At 40.2% G+C, this 16,249-nt stretch overlaps 1 protein-coding gene across 1 annotated transcript in view; it reads left to right on the top strand.

Moving 5' to 3' along the window:
- The window catches only part of CHRNA4 (cholinergic receptor nicotinic alpha 4 subunit), a 38,225-nt gene that overhangs the window by 13,987 nt on the left and 7,989 nt on the right, over nt 1-16,249 (top strand). The window contains exon 2 of the mRNA XM_053693125.1: nt 7,522-8,902. Within this exon, the coding sequence (XP_053549100.1) occupies nt 7,592-8,902 (1,311 nt within the window). The 5' untranslated portion in view covers nt 7,522-7,591. The remainder of the gene's footprint in view (nt 1-7,521; nt 8,903-16,249) is intronic.

Below are 16,249 nucleotides of genomic sequence, written 5' to 3'. Positions count from 1 at the left end.
CATGCAGTTTGAAAACATACAAGATTTTAATTACCTACTGTGATAAGCATCATACTAATCCATTAACTAATTAAGAGGGGAGGAGATGGTAGAGGGGGGCAACAAAGACAATGGATACTATACATAGGATGATAGGATTAGGTTCAACGTTATATATATATATATAGTGCAACTGATAGCGTTAGCTTAGTAATTCAGTTACTATCTGTTATTTCTTTTTGAAAGTAGGTCCTTTGCTCACTGAACCAGACTCTGTTTCAGCCTTGATTTGGAGTTGCTGAAGGGAGACTATATCACATGTCTCGTTAAAATTACTAGAGTTAGTTGATTGAGCCGAGTTAATTTTATTTGGGGTACATGATGAGTTCTCAGAGTAATATTTCTCTTGTTCAGTTTTGAGTATAGTGCAGGAGAGATTGATCACATAATTTACTTGTAACTAGTCATGGGCCGTGAGCCCCTTAACTGGTATCTCTCATGATTGATATTTACATTGGATGAAAAAATGCTAAGGAGCGCCTAATATGTGGTAAGGCAAGGAAAGGATTATTTATTAAAACAATAATATTAAATAAATAACAAATGAATGTAACAATTGCTAAAAATCATGGATCCATGATATACACAAACCAATATAAAATTATAAAATTGTGAAATATATAAAATTGCACAAACTGATAACAATAATATTGCACAAACAGGTGACAATGAACTGATGACAATAATATTGCACAAACTGATTACAATGATATGGCTCACGAGTGTATATAATACTCTAAAAAACAATGAATGGAAATATAGAGATTCTTATGGATATTTAAGAATCAAATATTAAAAGCATATATTGAGTCATATTGAAAAGTTCATCAAATTAGTGAATTGTCCTTATAATATACCTTGAGGGTACAAAAAAACGTGTGTATGTAAAAACTGTGAAAAAAATGTGAAATATGTGAAAAAATACGTATAAAGCATGTGAAAAACGTCAAAAGATAAAAAGAATAACGTCAAAAATATAAGTGGTCAAAAAATAATCCAAATGTGAACTGTCATCCAAACATATGTGTGAGTGAAGATCCTGAATGTAAAGAGTCTGATTGGTTCCTCAGTGAAAAAATGAATCAAATGATAAGCAAACACAAAGTGGTTGAAATCCGGAATTATCCAAGAATTCTCTCTATCAGTCTTGAAAAAGGCCCATATACAGGGCCGAAACGCGTTGACATCTTATGGTATTCAGAAATTATGAATGAGAGAATTCTTGGATAATTCCGGATTTCAACCACTTTGTGTTTGCTTATCATTTGATCATTGTAATCAGTTTGTGCAATACTATTGTCATCAGTTCATTGTCACCTGTTTGTGCAATATTATTGTTATCAGTTTGTGCAATTTTATATATTTCACAATTTTATAATTTTAATTTTATATTGGTTTATGTATATCATGGATCCATGATTTTTAGCAATTGTTACATTAATTTGTTATTTATTTAATATTATTCTTTTAATAAATAATCCTTTCCTTGCCTTAACACATATTAGGTGCTCCTTAGCATTTTTTCATTCACTTTTCCCTTCTTTACGGTCAGCTAGGGACCCTTCGCCTTTAGGAGCCATAGGACGTTGTTTAGTCTAGCGCTGGGAGACACCCCTTTTTTATCATTGATATTTACATTGGAGCTTGTATTTATTGTCTTACCCCCTAGTCCTGGCACATCCTGGCCCTGGTGAAAAAACGGGTTTAAATTCTCTTGTTTTGTTCTATTCAAAGCAGATACATGCATGGTCTGTGTAGTGTAATTACATTAGAAGTGTATTTTGGTCTTACTGATACTACTTGTGTGATATTGGCCCTTTGTTTGTTCATAGAATCTGTCTGTGCAGGTAAAGTTGTTACAGTGGAGTTAGGGAGGTCAGTATTAGTACTAATAACATTAGTATGGGGACCCATAATAGTCTGATCATTGTATTTCTTCAGTGGAGCCATCTGTGTCACTCTCAGAGATTGTCACAGATTTTGATTTATTGCCCCTTCTATTCCTGTTCCCTCTTCTTCTCCTACTAATCCAGTTATTAAGAAGTCCATTAAACTTATGAGAGACATCAGCTCCTTTTGTCTCGGCATTAGCAACGGTATGTTTTCATGTCAGCAGCGAATTGAACTGCTTACCCTCGAAGGTAATAAGCTTACTCCAAAAATGAAGGGAATGTTCTATAATGGGTCTATATAGTATCACATATAGTATGTTTTCAAACTGCATGCTTGTATAAATTTTTATATAAATTTTGGTATGAAACAGTATTATGTAATGTAATGCTGAGATGAGTTACAATAAGTGAAGTTGTATTATGTTTTCCTTTTACCCTATTCACTATGTACATCTAGGTTGATACCGCTCTATCTCCTTATTATTATAGCAAGTTATAGCTCTATTTTCCATTCCTTTTCCATTATTCAATTTCAGGTATTTTCCTATTGTTAGATCCAGCCATGTATCTATAATAGTGTGCTGAATGTTGTAACATTGTAATTTTGAGTATTATATCTATGATTGGCTCACACACATATGGGTGTCACTGTTTTTAACGAATCCTATGGTTTTGCACACTTTTTAAAGATGTATGTGTAATAGCACAGTAGGCTATGACTACGGCTCTTTAGCCGAAACGCGTAAGCCGTCCTGTGCTACTCTTTGTATGTGAACCCCATGCTCTTTTCTATAATATATAAACATTGGCCTTAAATATATAAAACAGGTAAAAATGATAAGATAAAAATATTTTGCAAATATGTATTATTTTTTTCTGAGTTAACTATGTATATACGTAATTTCTTGTGAATATCCTCATTCAAATGTACTATCAATATGTTTTGTGTCTATGAGGCTGAATTATCAAGGGAATGCCCCTGTTTCCCCGCAAGCCTTCAGACCGCTGCTCCATAACTTGTTTCCCTACTCTGAGGCTGCGGACATCAATCTGCCCGATCCTATACGATCGGGCTGATTGACACACCCTGCTAGCAGTTGATTGGCCGTGAATCTGCAGGGGGCGGCATTGCACAAGCAGTTCACCAGAACTGCTTGTGCAATGATAAATGCTGACAGCGTATGCTGTCGGCATTTATCGATGTGCAGCAGACAGGATACGCTACATTGTATCATGTCCATCTGCACTTTAGTAAATCGGCCCCTATATATCATGTCACTTTAAGAGTAGGTTTTGTTGCACTAATGAGATAACTTTGTTTTCAGCCTATAAATAGGTGATTTCAGGGAGAGAGACTAAGGTCTATGATTAAGGCGGCAAGTAGCCAAAACGCCTAAGACCTAGTCTCTCTACCTATAGCTTTGATTTTATCTTCACCTGTCGTGTGCTGGTCCTGCATGTTAAAATAAATGGATCTCTGTTTCAGCTGTGCCTGCTTTTTTTGTTGTGGGAATATTGTTGACATAAGACTTTGGGGTTATAGATATTATCATAGATTTCATGTAGGGATATAATGTGACAGGGTCTCACCAGAGATATGGATATATTATACCTCCTAATCATGGTGTTCAACTATTTTATGTTGAAGTCATGTATGTCTAATGACTGCTTATAAAGGCAGAGATTACATTGCTGGTGTTAAACATTTTTCGGCTGGCTAATAGCTGTTAAAATGACTGCCAATAATAAGAAGACTGTCAGATTTTTGTTTTCTATACACCAAAGTACAGAAGCAGAAGGTCTTTTGGGAACTGAAAAAATATCATTTGGGCACAGTTTACATTAAGTCCATTAACACATTTTGGCTTATCCTATATTGTGGCCATTAATGAACTCAACTTTTTTGTACACCCTCCTTGAGGTCAATCAGAATGCCCATTAAAGGGACATGATACCAAAATTCTGAAGCACTTGAAAGTGATGCAGCATATCTGTAAATATATCCTAATCTATATACTAGAATATATCACTTGAACGTCTATATGTAAAAAAAGGAAGATTTTACCTCAAAATTTCCTCAGTAGCCACTTTACATTGTAAAGAGTCTTTAAGCAGCCAATCAAGATGCTGGTCCCGGGACTTGCAAAGGAGCATTCATCTGGCATGTGCAGGTACAGTCATGTTATTTCCCTGCTCAGTTGAAGGAAGTTTACAGTGAAATTTCACAATATTTAAGTGAAATCTCATGAGATCACAGTAAAGCATGACATCAGCATTGATGAAGCTGATTGGCTGTTTTGAGGGATTTTTTTTTGAGAGATGTTCAAGTGACATTTTCTTGTCAGCTGTTTAGAGTTATGCTGCATCAAGTTATTGAGCATATGGGTATTATATTCCTTTAAGGGAAGGTGACATTTTGGCCTCGGAATCTACAAAAATACAAAGATATTTTTAATGGCGATAACTGGGCATTTTATTAAAAGTACCATTTAACACATATATAAATATAGATACATATATATATATATGTGTGTGTGTGTGTGTATAGAGCTGCTAAAATCCTATTGGCTATTCCAATCAGCCAATAGGATTTGTTCAGCTCTCATCCTATTGACTGTTCCAATCGTCCAATAGGATGAGAGCTCAATCCTATTGGCTGATTGAAATCTTTCAGCCAATAGGAATGCAAGGGATGCCATCTTGGATGAAGATCGAAGAGGCCGCCTGGATGAAGACTTCTTGCCGGCTGGATGGATCCTTCAAGCTGGACTTCAATAAGTAAGTGGATCATCGGGGGTTAGTGTTAGGCTTATTTAAGGGTTTTTGGGTGGGTTTTATTTTTAGATTTGGGTCTGGGCCAGTGTTCCCTCTAAGGCCAGTTTTGTGTGCGGCCCAGCAGTGAAACAGTTAATTAGGTAACCATACCCTGCAATTATCAAATACTGCACAATGCAGATGACAAGGTATTGTTCTCTTGTTAACTGTTTCACTGCTGGGCTGCACAAAACTGTCCTTAGAGGGAACACTGGTCTGGGCATGTAAAAGAGCTAAATGTCCTTTTAAGGGCAATGCCCATACAAATGCCCTTTTCAGGGCAATGGGGAGCGTAGGTTTTTTTAGATAGTTATTTTATTTGGGGGTTTGGTTGTGGGGGTGGTGGGTTTTACTGTTGGGGGGTGTTTGTATTTTTTTTTACAGGTAAAAGAGCTGAATTCTTTGGGGCAATGCCCCACAAAAGGCCCTTTTAAGGGCCATTGGTAATTTATTGTAGGCTAGGGTTTTTTTTTTGGGTGGGCTTTTTTATTTTGATAGGGCTATTAGATTAGGTGTAATTCTTTTTTATTTTTGATAATTTGTTTTTTATTTTTGTAAATTAGTGGGGGGTTTTGTTATTTAGTTATATATTTTTTTGTAATAAGATATTTTTTGTAATTTTTAGAGTAGTGTTAGGATTTTTTTAGTTTAATTATAGTTTAATAATTATCTTAGTTTAATTGTTAGTTTAAAATTAATTAATTTAATTTGACAGGTAAGTTTTAATTTAATTTAAGATAAGGAAATTGTAATTTTAATATAAAGTTAGGGGGTCGTTAGGTTTATGGGTTAATAGTTTATTTTAGTATATTTGTTGTGGGGGCTTTCGGTTTAGGGGTTAATAGTTTATTTAAGTATATTTCGCTGTGGGGGGGCTTGCGGTTTAGGGGTTAATAGGTTTATTACAGCTGCGGTGTGGGCGGACGGCAGATTAGGGGTTAATAATATTTAAATAGTGTTTGCGATGCGGGAGGGCGGTGGTTTAGGGGTTAATAGGTTTATTATAGTGGTGATGATGTCGGGGAGCAGCGGAATAAGGGTTACTAAATTTTAATAGTGGTGGCGATGTCCGGAGCGGCAGATTAGGGGTTAATAAATTAATTATCGTGTTTGCGATGCAGGAGGGCCTCAGTTTAGGGGTTAATAGGAAGTTTATGGGTGTTAGTGTACTTTTTAACACTTTAGTTATAAGTTTTATGCTACAGATTTGTAACGTAAAACTCATAACTACTGACTTTAGATGGTGGTACGGATCTTGTCAGTATACAGTGTACCGCTCACTTTTTGGCCTCCCAGGCAAACTCGTAATACCGGTGCTATGGGAGTCCCATTGAAAAAGGACTTTTTAAAAAGTGCGGTTCTGGCGTTGCATGACAGGCTAAAAGGTGTGCGGTACACCTATACCTACAAGACTGGTAATAGCAGCGTTAGGGAAAAAGCAGCGTTATGGGCCATAACGCTGCTTTTTCAATCATAATGCCAAACTCGTAATCTAGCTGTTTGTGTCTAACGCTGTATGTCTAATGCGATGCCGGGTTAGCCCAAGCAATAAATATAGGTTGTATTTTTTTAAAGCGTGTTCCATTGAAGTTTATGGGGAGAAGATATCTGAATTTAGCTTGCATTGGGTTTCGCTCACTCACAAACATTTTACTCTCAACTTGTAAGGTTAAAATTTTAATTACAGCTGTGTTGTGTGCGCAAGTATAAATGCTAAATAGCGCACAACTTGTAATCTAACCCACATAGTTCTACACCCTCTTGCATGTATGTGTGGCTCATCTAATATTCGGCTGCAGAGTGTTCTGCTGTGGTGCAAAAGAAGTTGCAGCTGAATATTGACGGATCCACATACATCAGCAATTACAATATGAATACTTTCTGTTGGAAGACATAAAAACATTTTAAAGTGTGCTGTTATTTAAAAATTAGAGGGGCATGAAACCACAAATGCTCTTTCATGAATCGGATAAAGCATGCAATTAAAAATAAAAAATAATCAAATTCACCTGTATTATTACATTTACTTTGTTTTCTTGGTATCCTTTGTTGAAAGTCAGATAGGCTCAGAAGCTACCTACCTATGTATGCTCTTTACCAAAGAATACCATGAGAACAATGTAAATATAATAATATACATAAATTGGACTTTTTTTTAAAATGTATGCTTTATCTAGATCATCTAATGTTATAGTCTATTGGAATGATAATAAGATATGGCATTCTTTAATGTCTCCTGTTGAGTAGTGTTTGTTCCTAAACATTGTGAATGATCCTTTAACTTAAAGGGACACTGAACCCAATTTTTTCTTCGTTCTCTTGCTATCATTATTTGAAAAAGAAGGCATCTAAGCTTTTTTTTGGTTTCAGTACTCTGGACAGCACTTTTTTATTGGTGGATGAATTTATCCACCAATCAGCAAGGACAACCCAGGTTGTTCACAAAAATGGGCCGGCATCTAAACTTACATTCTTGCATTTCAAATAAAGATATCAAGAGAATGAAGAAAATTTGATAATAGGAGTAAATTAGAAAGTTGCTTAAAATTTCATGCTCAATCTGAATCACAAAATAATTTTTTTGGGTACAGTGTCCCTTTAAACATTGTGAATGGCTTAAACATTGTGAATGATCCTTTATTTGGGAACTCTCGCCTACTTTTTTTAAGAACTAATATTAGTTCTCAACAATAGGTGGAACTTATATTACTGTAATTGTCAGCTGTCATGGATGCCATTGTGTAATTAAGTATTCTCTTTTTTTCTCTTTTTTCAGTGCTGATGGGGATTTTGCAGTTACTCACTTGACTAAAGCTCACCTCTTCTACAATGGGCAGATAAAATGGATGCCTCCTGCCATCTATAAAAGCTCATGCAGTATTGATGTGACATTCTTTCCCTTTGACCAACAAAATTGCACCATGAAATTTGGATCTTGGACTTATGACCGGGCCAAGATTGATTTAATCAGCATGCACAGTCACGTGGATCAGCTAGACTATTGGGAAAGTGGTGAGTGGGTAATTGTCAATGCTGTTGGCAACTACAATATAAAGAAGTATGAATGCTGCACAGAGATCTACTCGGACATCACCTATTCCTTCATCATCAGAAGGTTACCATTGTTTTACACAATTAACCTAATCATACCATGCCTCCTAATCTCCTGTCTGACAGTGTTGGTATTTTACTTGCCTTCAGAATGTGGAGAGAAGATCACTCTCTGTATCTCAGTACTTCTTTCCCTCACTGTCTTCCTTCTCCTCATCACAGAGATTATACCGTCCACTTCCCTTGTTATCCCATTGATTGGAGAATATCTGCTCTTCACTATGATTTTTGTGACTCTTTCCATAATTATCACAGTCTTTGTGTTGAATGTTCACCACAGATCTCCACGCACTCACACTATGCCAGCCTGGGTGCGTCGCATATTCCTGGATGTGGTTCCACGTGTGCTGTTTATGAAGAGACCTATGAAGGATAACTGCAAAAAGCTGATTGAGTCCATGCATGCCAGCAGTTTCAGTCCTCCTCCTAGGCTGTGGTCTGAGACAGAAATTGAACCAGCTTTTCCCAGCTCTTCATCAGCTAGCCCCACTAGCCCGAGAGCATCACCTACGTCATCATGCTGTCATCAGTTGGAGCAAACAGCCAATTCCCAAGTGATTTGCAAATCTCCATCAGGGCAGTATTCCATGTTGTGTGAGGAATCCACATTGACAAGCTGTACAACATCACAAGCTCAATCCCATTTGCTGGGAGATGCCCAGACCAATTTGATGCCCAAAGTACGTTCTGTAAGTGTCCAGCAAATGTGCAGTCCAAAAGAAGCAACCGAGGGTACAGTGCGCTGTCGTTCCAGGAGTATTCAGTACTGTTATCTGCATGAGGACTCCTCCCAGACTAATGGTCAATCCAGCAGCTCTCCACTGTCACTAAAACATGACATGCAAGAGGGACATCAAAGCAGTAAAACCTCCCAGTGCAAGTGCAAGCCCAAAAATGAAGGGAAGTCCAGTGGCGCTAGTCAAGTTGCCAAAAACATCAATGCCAAAGAGCAAAATGTCTTACTGATGTCTCCATCTCTAAAGTTAGCCATAGAAGGTGTCCATTACATTGCAGATCACCTGAGAGCAGAGGATGCAGACTTCTCTGTGAGTATTAACTGCAGCCAATGCCATCAATTGTGTTTTAAAAGGTCAAATATTCTTGCCCTGCCATATATTAAGAGGAAGTGAAAGGTGCAGTTTGTATCTGACAGGAAGAGTGGAGATGGGCATTCCCTGATGTTTTTGCATGTTTCACACTGTATATTAGGATGAGGTAATAGTGATGTCATATTATGTACAGTATGTGTGTTAAAAGGATGAGGAGACATTTGTGACCTGTAAATAGATAATGAGCTGCATTTGACCTTAATATTAATGTTATAGGCTATATGTAAGGTATGTGTGCTGCTATCTACGTGTTAGAAGGTAATAGGATTGTGTCATAACATCTGTTAATAAGCAAAATGTTAGAGCGTCCTGATGTCTACACATTATAAGAAGGCAAAAGGTATATATGTCATGCAATATATATATATATATATATATATATATATATATATATATAGCATAAGGCTATCCTACGAACTAGATAAGTTTATACTGTTAGGTAAGGTCGGGCAGACTTGCTGGGCATATGGCTCTTATCTGCCGTCAATATCTATGTTTCTATATATGTCTTAAAGGGACACTGAACCCAAAAATTTTCTTTCGCGATTCAGATAGAGTATGCAATTTTAAGCAACTTTCTAATTTACTCCTATTATCAATTTTTCTTCATTTTCTTGCTATCTTTATTTGAAAAAGAAGGAATCTAAGCTATGTTTTGGGTTCAGTACTCTGGAAAGCACTTGTTTATTGGTGGGTGAATTTATCTACCAATCAGCAATAACAACCCAGGTTGTTGACCAAAAATGGGCCGGCATCTAAACTTACATTCTTGCTTTTCAATTAAAGATACCAAGAGAATGAAGAAAATTTGATAATAGGAGTAAATTAGAGAGTTGCTTAAAAACTTAAATTATGCTTACCTGATAATTTTCTTTTCTTCAGATGGAAAGAGTCCACAGCTGCATTTATTACTTTTGGGAATTTAGAACCTGGCCACCAGGAGGAGGCAAAGACACCCCAGCCAAAGGCTTAAATACTCCTCCCACTCCCCTCATCCCCCAGTCATTCTGCCGACGAACAAGGAACAGTAGAAGAAACATCAGGGTGAAAAGGTGCCAAAAGAACAAAAATAAAGTACGCCCCACAGAAAAAATATGGGCGGGGAGCTGTGGACTCTTTCCATCTGAAGAAAGAAAAATTATCAGGTAAGCATAATTTAAGTTTTTCTTCATAAATGGAAAGAGTCCACAGCAGCATTCATTACTTTTGGGAAAACAATACCCAAGCTATAGAGGACACTGAATGCAAAAATGGGAGGGTACAAGAGGCGGCCCATTCTGAGGGCACCTGGCCAGAAAACCCAACCCAACAAAATCCCGCTTTGTCCAAAGCCAAGAAAAACTTTGAAAAAAAGGCCCAAGGACACTGACCCGCAGATAGTCCACAGCCTTGCTAGAGACCACAGGAATTAGACTCCACTGAGTCAACAGCCTCCAAGAGACAACTTCCCCAGCAGTCGGTCTCCAAACAACACACTCCTAACTAAAGAAAGGGAACAAACTACTGTATTCTTCCACAAAGAAGAAAAGGCACAGAGAAAACTTGATTGTACTTGTAAAACGCGGCTAACCCCCCTTAAGGGACTCAAGGCGCTGCTCATTTTATCCACCTTGAAAGGAGGAAAGGCTGAGTAGACCTCGCTGGAGATCGAACTTGCAACCCTCGGTTTGCTACAGTGTAGAGTATCCACAATGCATTAGTATACTGAGCTGGCTTCCAGCTAGCATAAGGAACTCCAGAAAAAAATCCTAAAAAGGGCACAACGAGTCCTAAATAAAAACACAGAGCAAAAACCAGAGAAACCGGGTCAGGCTAACAGAGACCCAACCAGTCTCATAGAAACAAGGGGAGGCAACACCCAGACCCCAGAAATACAGAAACCACGGTATAAGGCGGGAGTCTGAAACAGAGAGAGGATCTTCCCCTAACACAGTGCAACCGCACTCTAGAAAGCAACTGAAAACAGAGGTCCCCAAGTCGCAAAAAGAAATCTCAGAATACCGAAATATTCTGAACGAAACCTTGTGCAGCAAGCTCAGAGGTCTAACGAACAACACCTGAAGCAAAAACACTGCACGCTGCAGTCATCTAAAAAGACTCTGAAACTTAAGTACTTGCAGGGCAAGTAGAAAGCAGCTGAAGATAGGATCCTTCAGATTGCTAAGTATCCACTAACCAGCAGATAACGTTGCAGGCTATCTAAGAGCCTCCAGTCCTTCCCACAAATTTTGAATGTGGAGAAAGGAGAAACCTCAAAATGGCTTACTGTACCTCGAATGTTCAAAGACACCCCAGCCAAAGGCTTAAATACTCCTCATCCCCCACTCATTCTGCCGAGGAACAAGGAACAGTAGAAGAAACATCAGGATGAAAAGGTGCCAGAAGAACAAAAATAACGGACACCCCACAGAAAAAATACGGGAGGGGAGCTGTGTACTCTTTCAATCTGAAGAAAAGAAAATTATCAGGTAAGCATAATTTAAGTTTTTCTTCATAAATGGAAAGAGTCCACAGCTGCATTCATTTATTTTTGGAAAACAATACCCAAGCTATAGAGGACACTGAATGCAAAAACGGGAGGGTACAAAGAAACCCTAAAAAGGGCACAACAAGTCCTAAATAAAAACACAGAGCAAATAACCCGAGAAACCGGGTCAGGCTAACAGAGACCCAACCAGTCTCATAGAAACAAGGGGAGGCAACGCCCAGACCCCAGAAATACAGAAACCACAGGATAAGGCCGGGAGTCTGAAACAGAGAGAGGATCTTCCCCTAACACAGTGCAACCACACTCTAGAAAGCAACTGAAAACAAAGGTCCCCAAGTCGCAAAAAGGTATCTCAGAATACCGAAATATTCAGAACGAAACCTCGTGCAGCAAGCTCAGATAGGTCTGACGAACAACACCTGAAGCAAAAACACTGCACGCTGCAGTCATCTAAAAAGACTCTGAAACTTAAATACTTGCAGGGCAAGTAGAAAGCAGCTGAAGATAGGATCCTTCAGATTGCTAAGTATCCACTAACCAGCGGATAACGTTGCAGGCTATCTAAGAGCCGCCAGTCCTTCCCACAAATCTTGAATGTGGAGAAAGGAGAAACCTCAAAAAGGCTTAATGTACCTCGAATGCTCCGAGGACGAATTAGCAGAGCAACAGATCTCAGATCCTGCTCCAACACCAGACCAGCCCAAGTGACAGACATGTCCGATAGACAGGAGGACAGAAGACCCCAACCAAAAGCCCCCAGGGAATGGAAGAAAAAAGGGGGGACTCACCCACTCCAACAGAGCTCGGGTGCCAACCCAATCTGTTCCTCCAAAATAAGGCACTCCCAAGGAGAACCCCCTAGGACCTGGAACAGAGAAAAGTGCAATAGATCCGTAGGAAGACCTGTCACAACTCTCTTAGACAGTCTCTACGTAGAGAGACCAATTTCAAACAGGTGGAACAGAGCCCACAGAGCAACAGATGCTGCCCCTTACATAAATAAGCCACCTGATCCAACCTCCTACACACAGGGCAGGACAAGGACCCTCCAGAGAGAGGAAACCCCAACTCATAAGGAAGATAAACTATCCCCTCCAAAGGGAAGGGCACAGATAAGAACAGCATACATGTCCACAAGACATGAAGCCATGATATGATCCAAACATGGACCAAAGGAAAACTTATTCAGACACCACTGTTAACCCAACAGAGAAAAAAACTCCCCATAGAGGAGCACACTCTGTCCAAAGGACAAGTCAGGCCTTAAAGTTTATAACCAGTACCCGAAGGTGGATGAGAACTCTGGCCTACCTGATTGCAAGCCCAATGAGCTAGCCCCTATGTCGCAACATAGGGTCCCTGAAAAAAACTGGGTCATCCCGACCAGTCCATCGAATCATAAGTCTCCAGACATCCAAGAAGAATCCAAGACAAGAACTCCAGACCCAGGACCCAGAATTGTCCTAGAACGAACGAGACCCTCAGGGAACACAAGATACCCTGTCTGAAGCAATCAGACCTCACAGGGGATGAGAACTGGGAAACCTGGAGAACGGGTACAGGACTCACTCGTAATTCCCAGCCCAAAGGGAAGACAACACCCTTAGCCAGAGGTCAACACCCCCCCAGTAAGGTACTAAGCTGCGACAAAGTCACACAATTTCTCTAGAGTCCAAAGGCCCAAGGGCAGCACTAATGGAAATGAAAATGAGAACAGAGTCACCCGAAAGAGAGTAGAAGAAAGGCTAGTCTCCATAATCCTTTCAGATTAACGTTCCAGAGGACCACACCCAAGGGAGAAGAATGCAAAGCATCCCGAACCCAGGCAGAAAAACATCCCCTAAGCAAAAAGCTTAAGAGACAACACCTCCTATTGCCCCTGATATGGAGACGACTAACTCCCGAAGGAAGACAGAGCCTCACGGCCTTCACTTCCTAATCAAGCAGCCAAAGCCGCCACAAAAAACAGACAAAGTCCAGAAAGTCTCGACCCAAAGGAAGATGACCTCTAAAAGGAATAAGTCCTAAAGGACACTTCAAAGAGACCATAAAAGGCAAAACCGTAAGAATGGCGGTATGAAGGACCTAAATCCTCCAAGCTTCCAACCATCAACGGGAAGGAACAATCTAGTTCCAGAAAAATTCAGAAACGACTGAGCATGTCGCCGCGGATCTAGACGGAGTCCCGTCCCACTAGATTAAAAGACGAATGAGGACTGAACCAATCCCCCATGCCCCTAAGCAACCACAGACCCTCAAGTGCTCTCAGGTTGCTAATTGAAGCTTGTAAAACAAGACAATCACACAATCATATTGTGATCACTGAGCGCCCTCACCAGACCAACTGGACATAAAAGGGTGCCACGTGTCTGAACTAGGCCTCAAAGACAGAAGAATTTGTACCCAGTCAGGACCAGCCTGGAATCAAGGGCCCCAGCACTGTCAAGGCCACATAGAGTCTCCCCTGATAATGGAGGGATAAAGAACAGTCAGACAGACTTTTGTAAACAGAGCGAACAAAATCGCGAGTATCAATTCCAGATAGGAAAGTTCCTGAAGGAAACATCACACCACAACATGAGCTTTAAACCAAATAAAAATCATCCTCACCGGATGAAAACAAAAGATAAGGCAACCCATAGGTTAACGTCCAGGAAGAACGGACAGACCGGCAGGACCAGCCCAACAGGGATCTGAGACTTCCAGGCTCAGAAATGGAAATAGATACACAAATAACAAAGACTATAAGAAGATTACTTCATCCCCTTATGTCTATGTATGCAAGCCAGTCGAAGAGTATTACTGAGAATCCCCAGACCCATTAAGAGTGGGATCCTCCAGCAACGCCAAAAACGTGCCTTCGTAGGACACAAATGCACACCAGTCTACAACGAAAGGCACAACATACCTCCACCGGGACAAAAGGAAACACCGGCCCCCGAAGGTTGACCCCCTGAGGCCTCAGGGGCAGTCGCTCCCCCGGAAGGCTGAACTGGACCAGGCAATCCAATGCCTGACGAGCCCCGGTTAACGAAACATGGACAATATCATAAGCACACTCCCGGGAGGTGCAGATGCACCAGCGTCAAAGATATGGCTATGCAGAACCGTATTGTAACCTCCGGTGGGAACAGGCCAAACTTCCTAGAAAGGATAAGTAGCATTTGGGTTACCTGCATGCGTAGTAAGAGTTGATGGTAGGGAACTCGTCTTGTGAGAAATATAATCCCCAGAGACGGATGGCTCAGTGGGCACCCGATTCCCCGATCCCGAGGAACAGAGCACTCTAAAATGGCATTCGGAACATAACTGATGGGCATGTATCACCCGGGCCAATTCATATTCTTCGCAAGAAGTAAAGTCTGAATCAGAGACACCTGTCTCCAAGAATCCTCCATAACTGGGACACTGCCGCCTCCAGAGAACCAGACACCAGCGGACCAGGATTTTTCCGTTGCCACACGGTCAGAAAAATGGAAATGGGATCACAAGGTAAACCGTGCAGTCCATGCAAAAGCGTGCCCGACTGAAAAGGCCGCGTCACTAGACATAGGCCGTTATGTTCCAAAATAGCCATGAGCCGAAGCAACACTACACAGTAGCAGACAGAATCACATAACAAACATGATTATAAACCACCCTGTTCAATAATCCCCCTCAGGAGATATTAACCCTTGATTCCTAGATACAAAAAGGAGCCTCACTGAGACCCTATGTTATAAAGTTATCCCCCAAAGGTTGTAGCCTCTCTCGGATAAACAGTTGAAATTACAACTAATCCATGATGAAAGTAAAATTAAACGATCTTGCCGGAATCTACACCATGAAACAGGAACACGGCCCTTCAAGTGTGACAGATAGTAGCGTTGCCTCTGCCATGGACTTGAGAGAAAAAAGCAGGCAGTGAAAATCGTCAATACTGATTGCTTGTGGAGCTGTTAATATGAGTCGGTATGGTTTCAAAGAAAGACTCTCCTTGCATCTCCGGACCCTACCTTTCACCCATGCTCTCACTGAGAGGCTGACAGGACTACTTAAAACTCCAGTCCCATGTCGAAGAGTACTAGCCTCCATAAGAGACTATCGAAAACTTCTGACACTTCTCTGCCAACCTCCTGGGATGAAAGGCAAAGAATGACTGGGGGATGAGGGAAGTGGGAGGAGTGTTTAAGCCTTTGGCTGGGGTGTCTTTGCCTCCTCCTGGTGGCCAGGTTCTAAATTTCAAAAAGTAATGAATGCAGCTGTGGACTCTTTCCATTTATGAAGAAAATTGCATGCTCTATCTGAATCACGAAAGAAAAAATTTGGGTTTAGTGTCCCTTTAATGCTTGTGTATTAAAAGGTGAGAGGTGCACGTACTTATGTCTGTGATTTAGAGACGTACATTCTCTAATGTATGTGTGCTATGAGGAGGCAAGAAGTGTATGCCCTGATGTATGTGTATTCTGTGATGCTGAGACATACAAATTATGTTACCTGTCTATTAGGAGGAGGTAACAAGTATGTTTATAAGGAGGAGCTGATAGGTACATATGCAGATTTATGTAATAATACATATCCTATTGTCTATGTTTTAACAGATAAAAGCTATGTGTCCTCTATTTTTACAGAAGGGCAATTTGCTTGATATCTGTACATTGCCTTATTTCCAGGAAGCTGTCCGTTCAGGGTCTTTTCATTTTTGGTATCTGAGATTGACCATCTTGTAGGATGATTCAGCCGCAGTCATTATAAGGCTGGTACAAGCTGTGCTTTCTGATAACTGTAAAGTAGGCCATTGTGACAGCTCAGCTCTT

The sequence above is a fragment of the Bombina bombina genome, chromosome 1 (assembly GCF_027579735.1).
Source record: "Bombina bombina isolate aBomBom1 chromosome 1, aBomBom1.pri, whole genome shotgun sequence".
NCBI classification, from domain to species: Eukaryota; Metazoa; Chordata; class Amphibia; order Anura; family Bombinatoridae; genus Bombina; species Bombina bombina.
The sequence above is the reverse complement of the archived record's forward strand: the minus strand, read 5'-3'. Positions and strand labels throughout refer to the sequence as shown.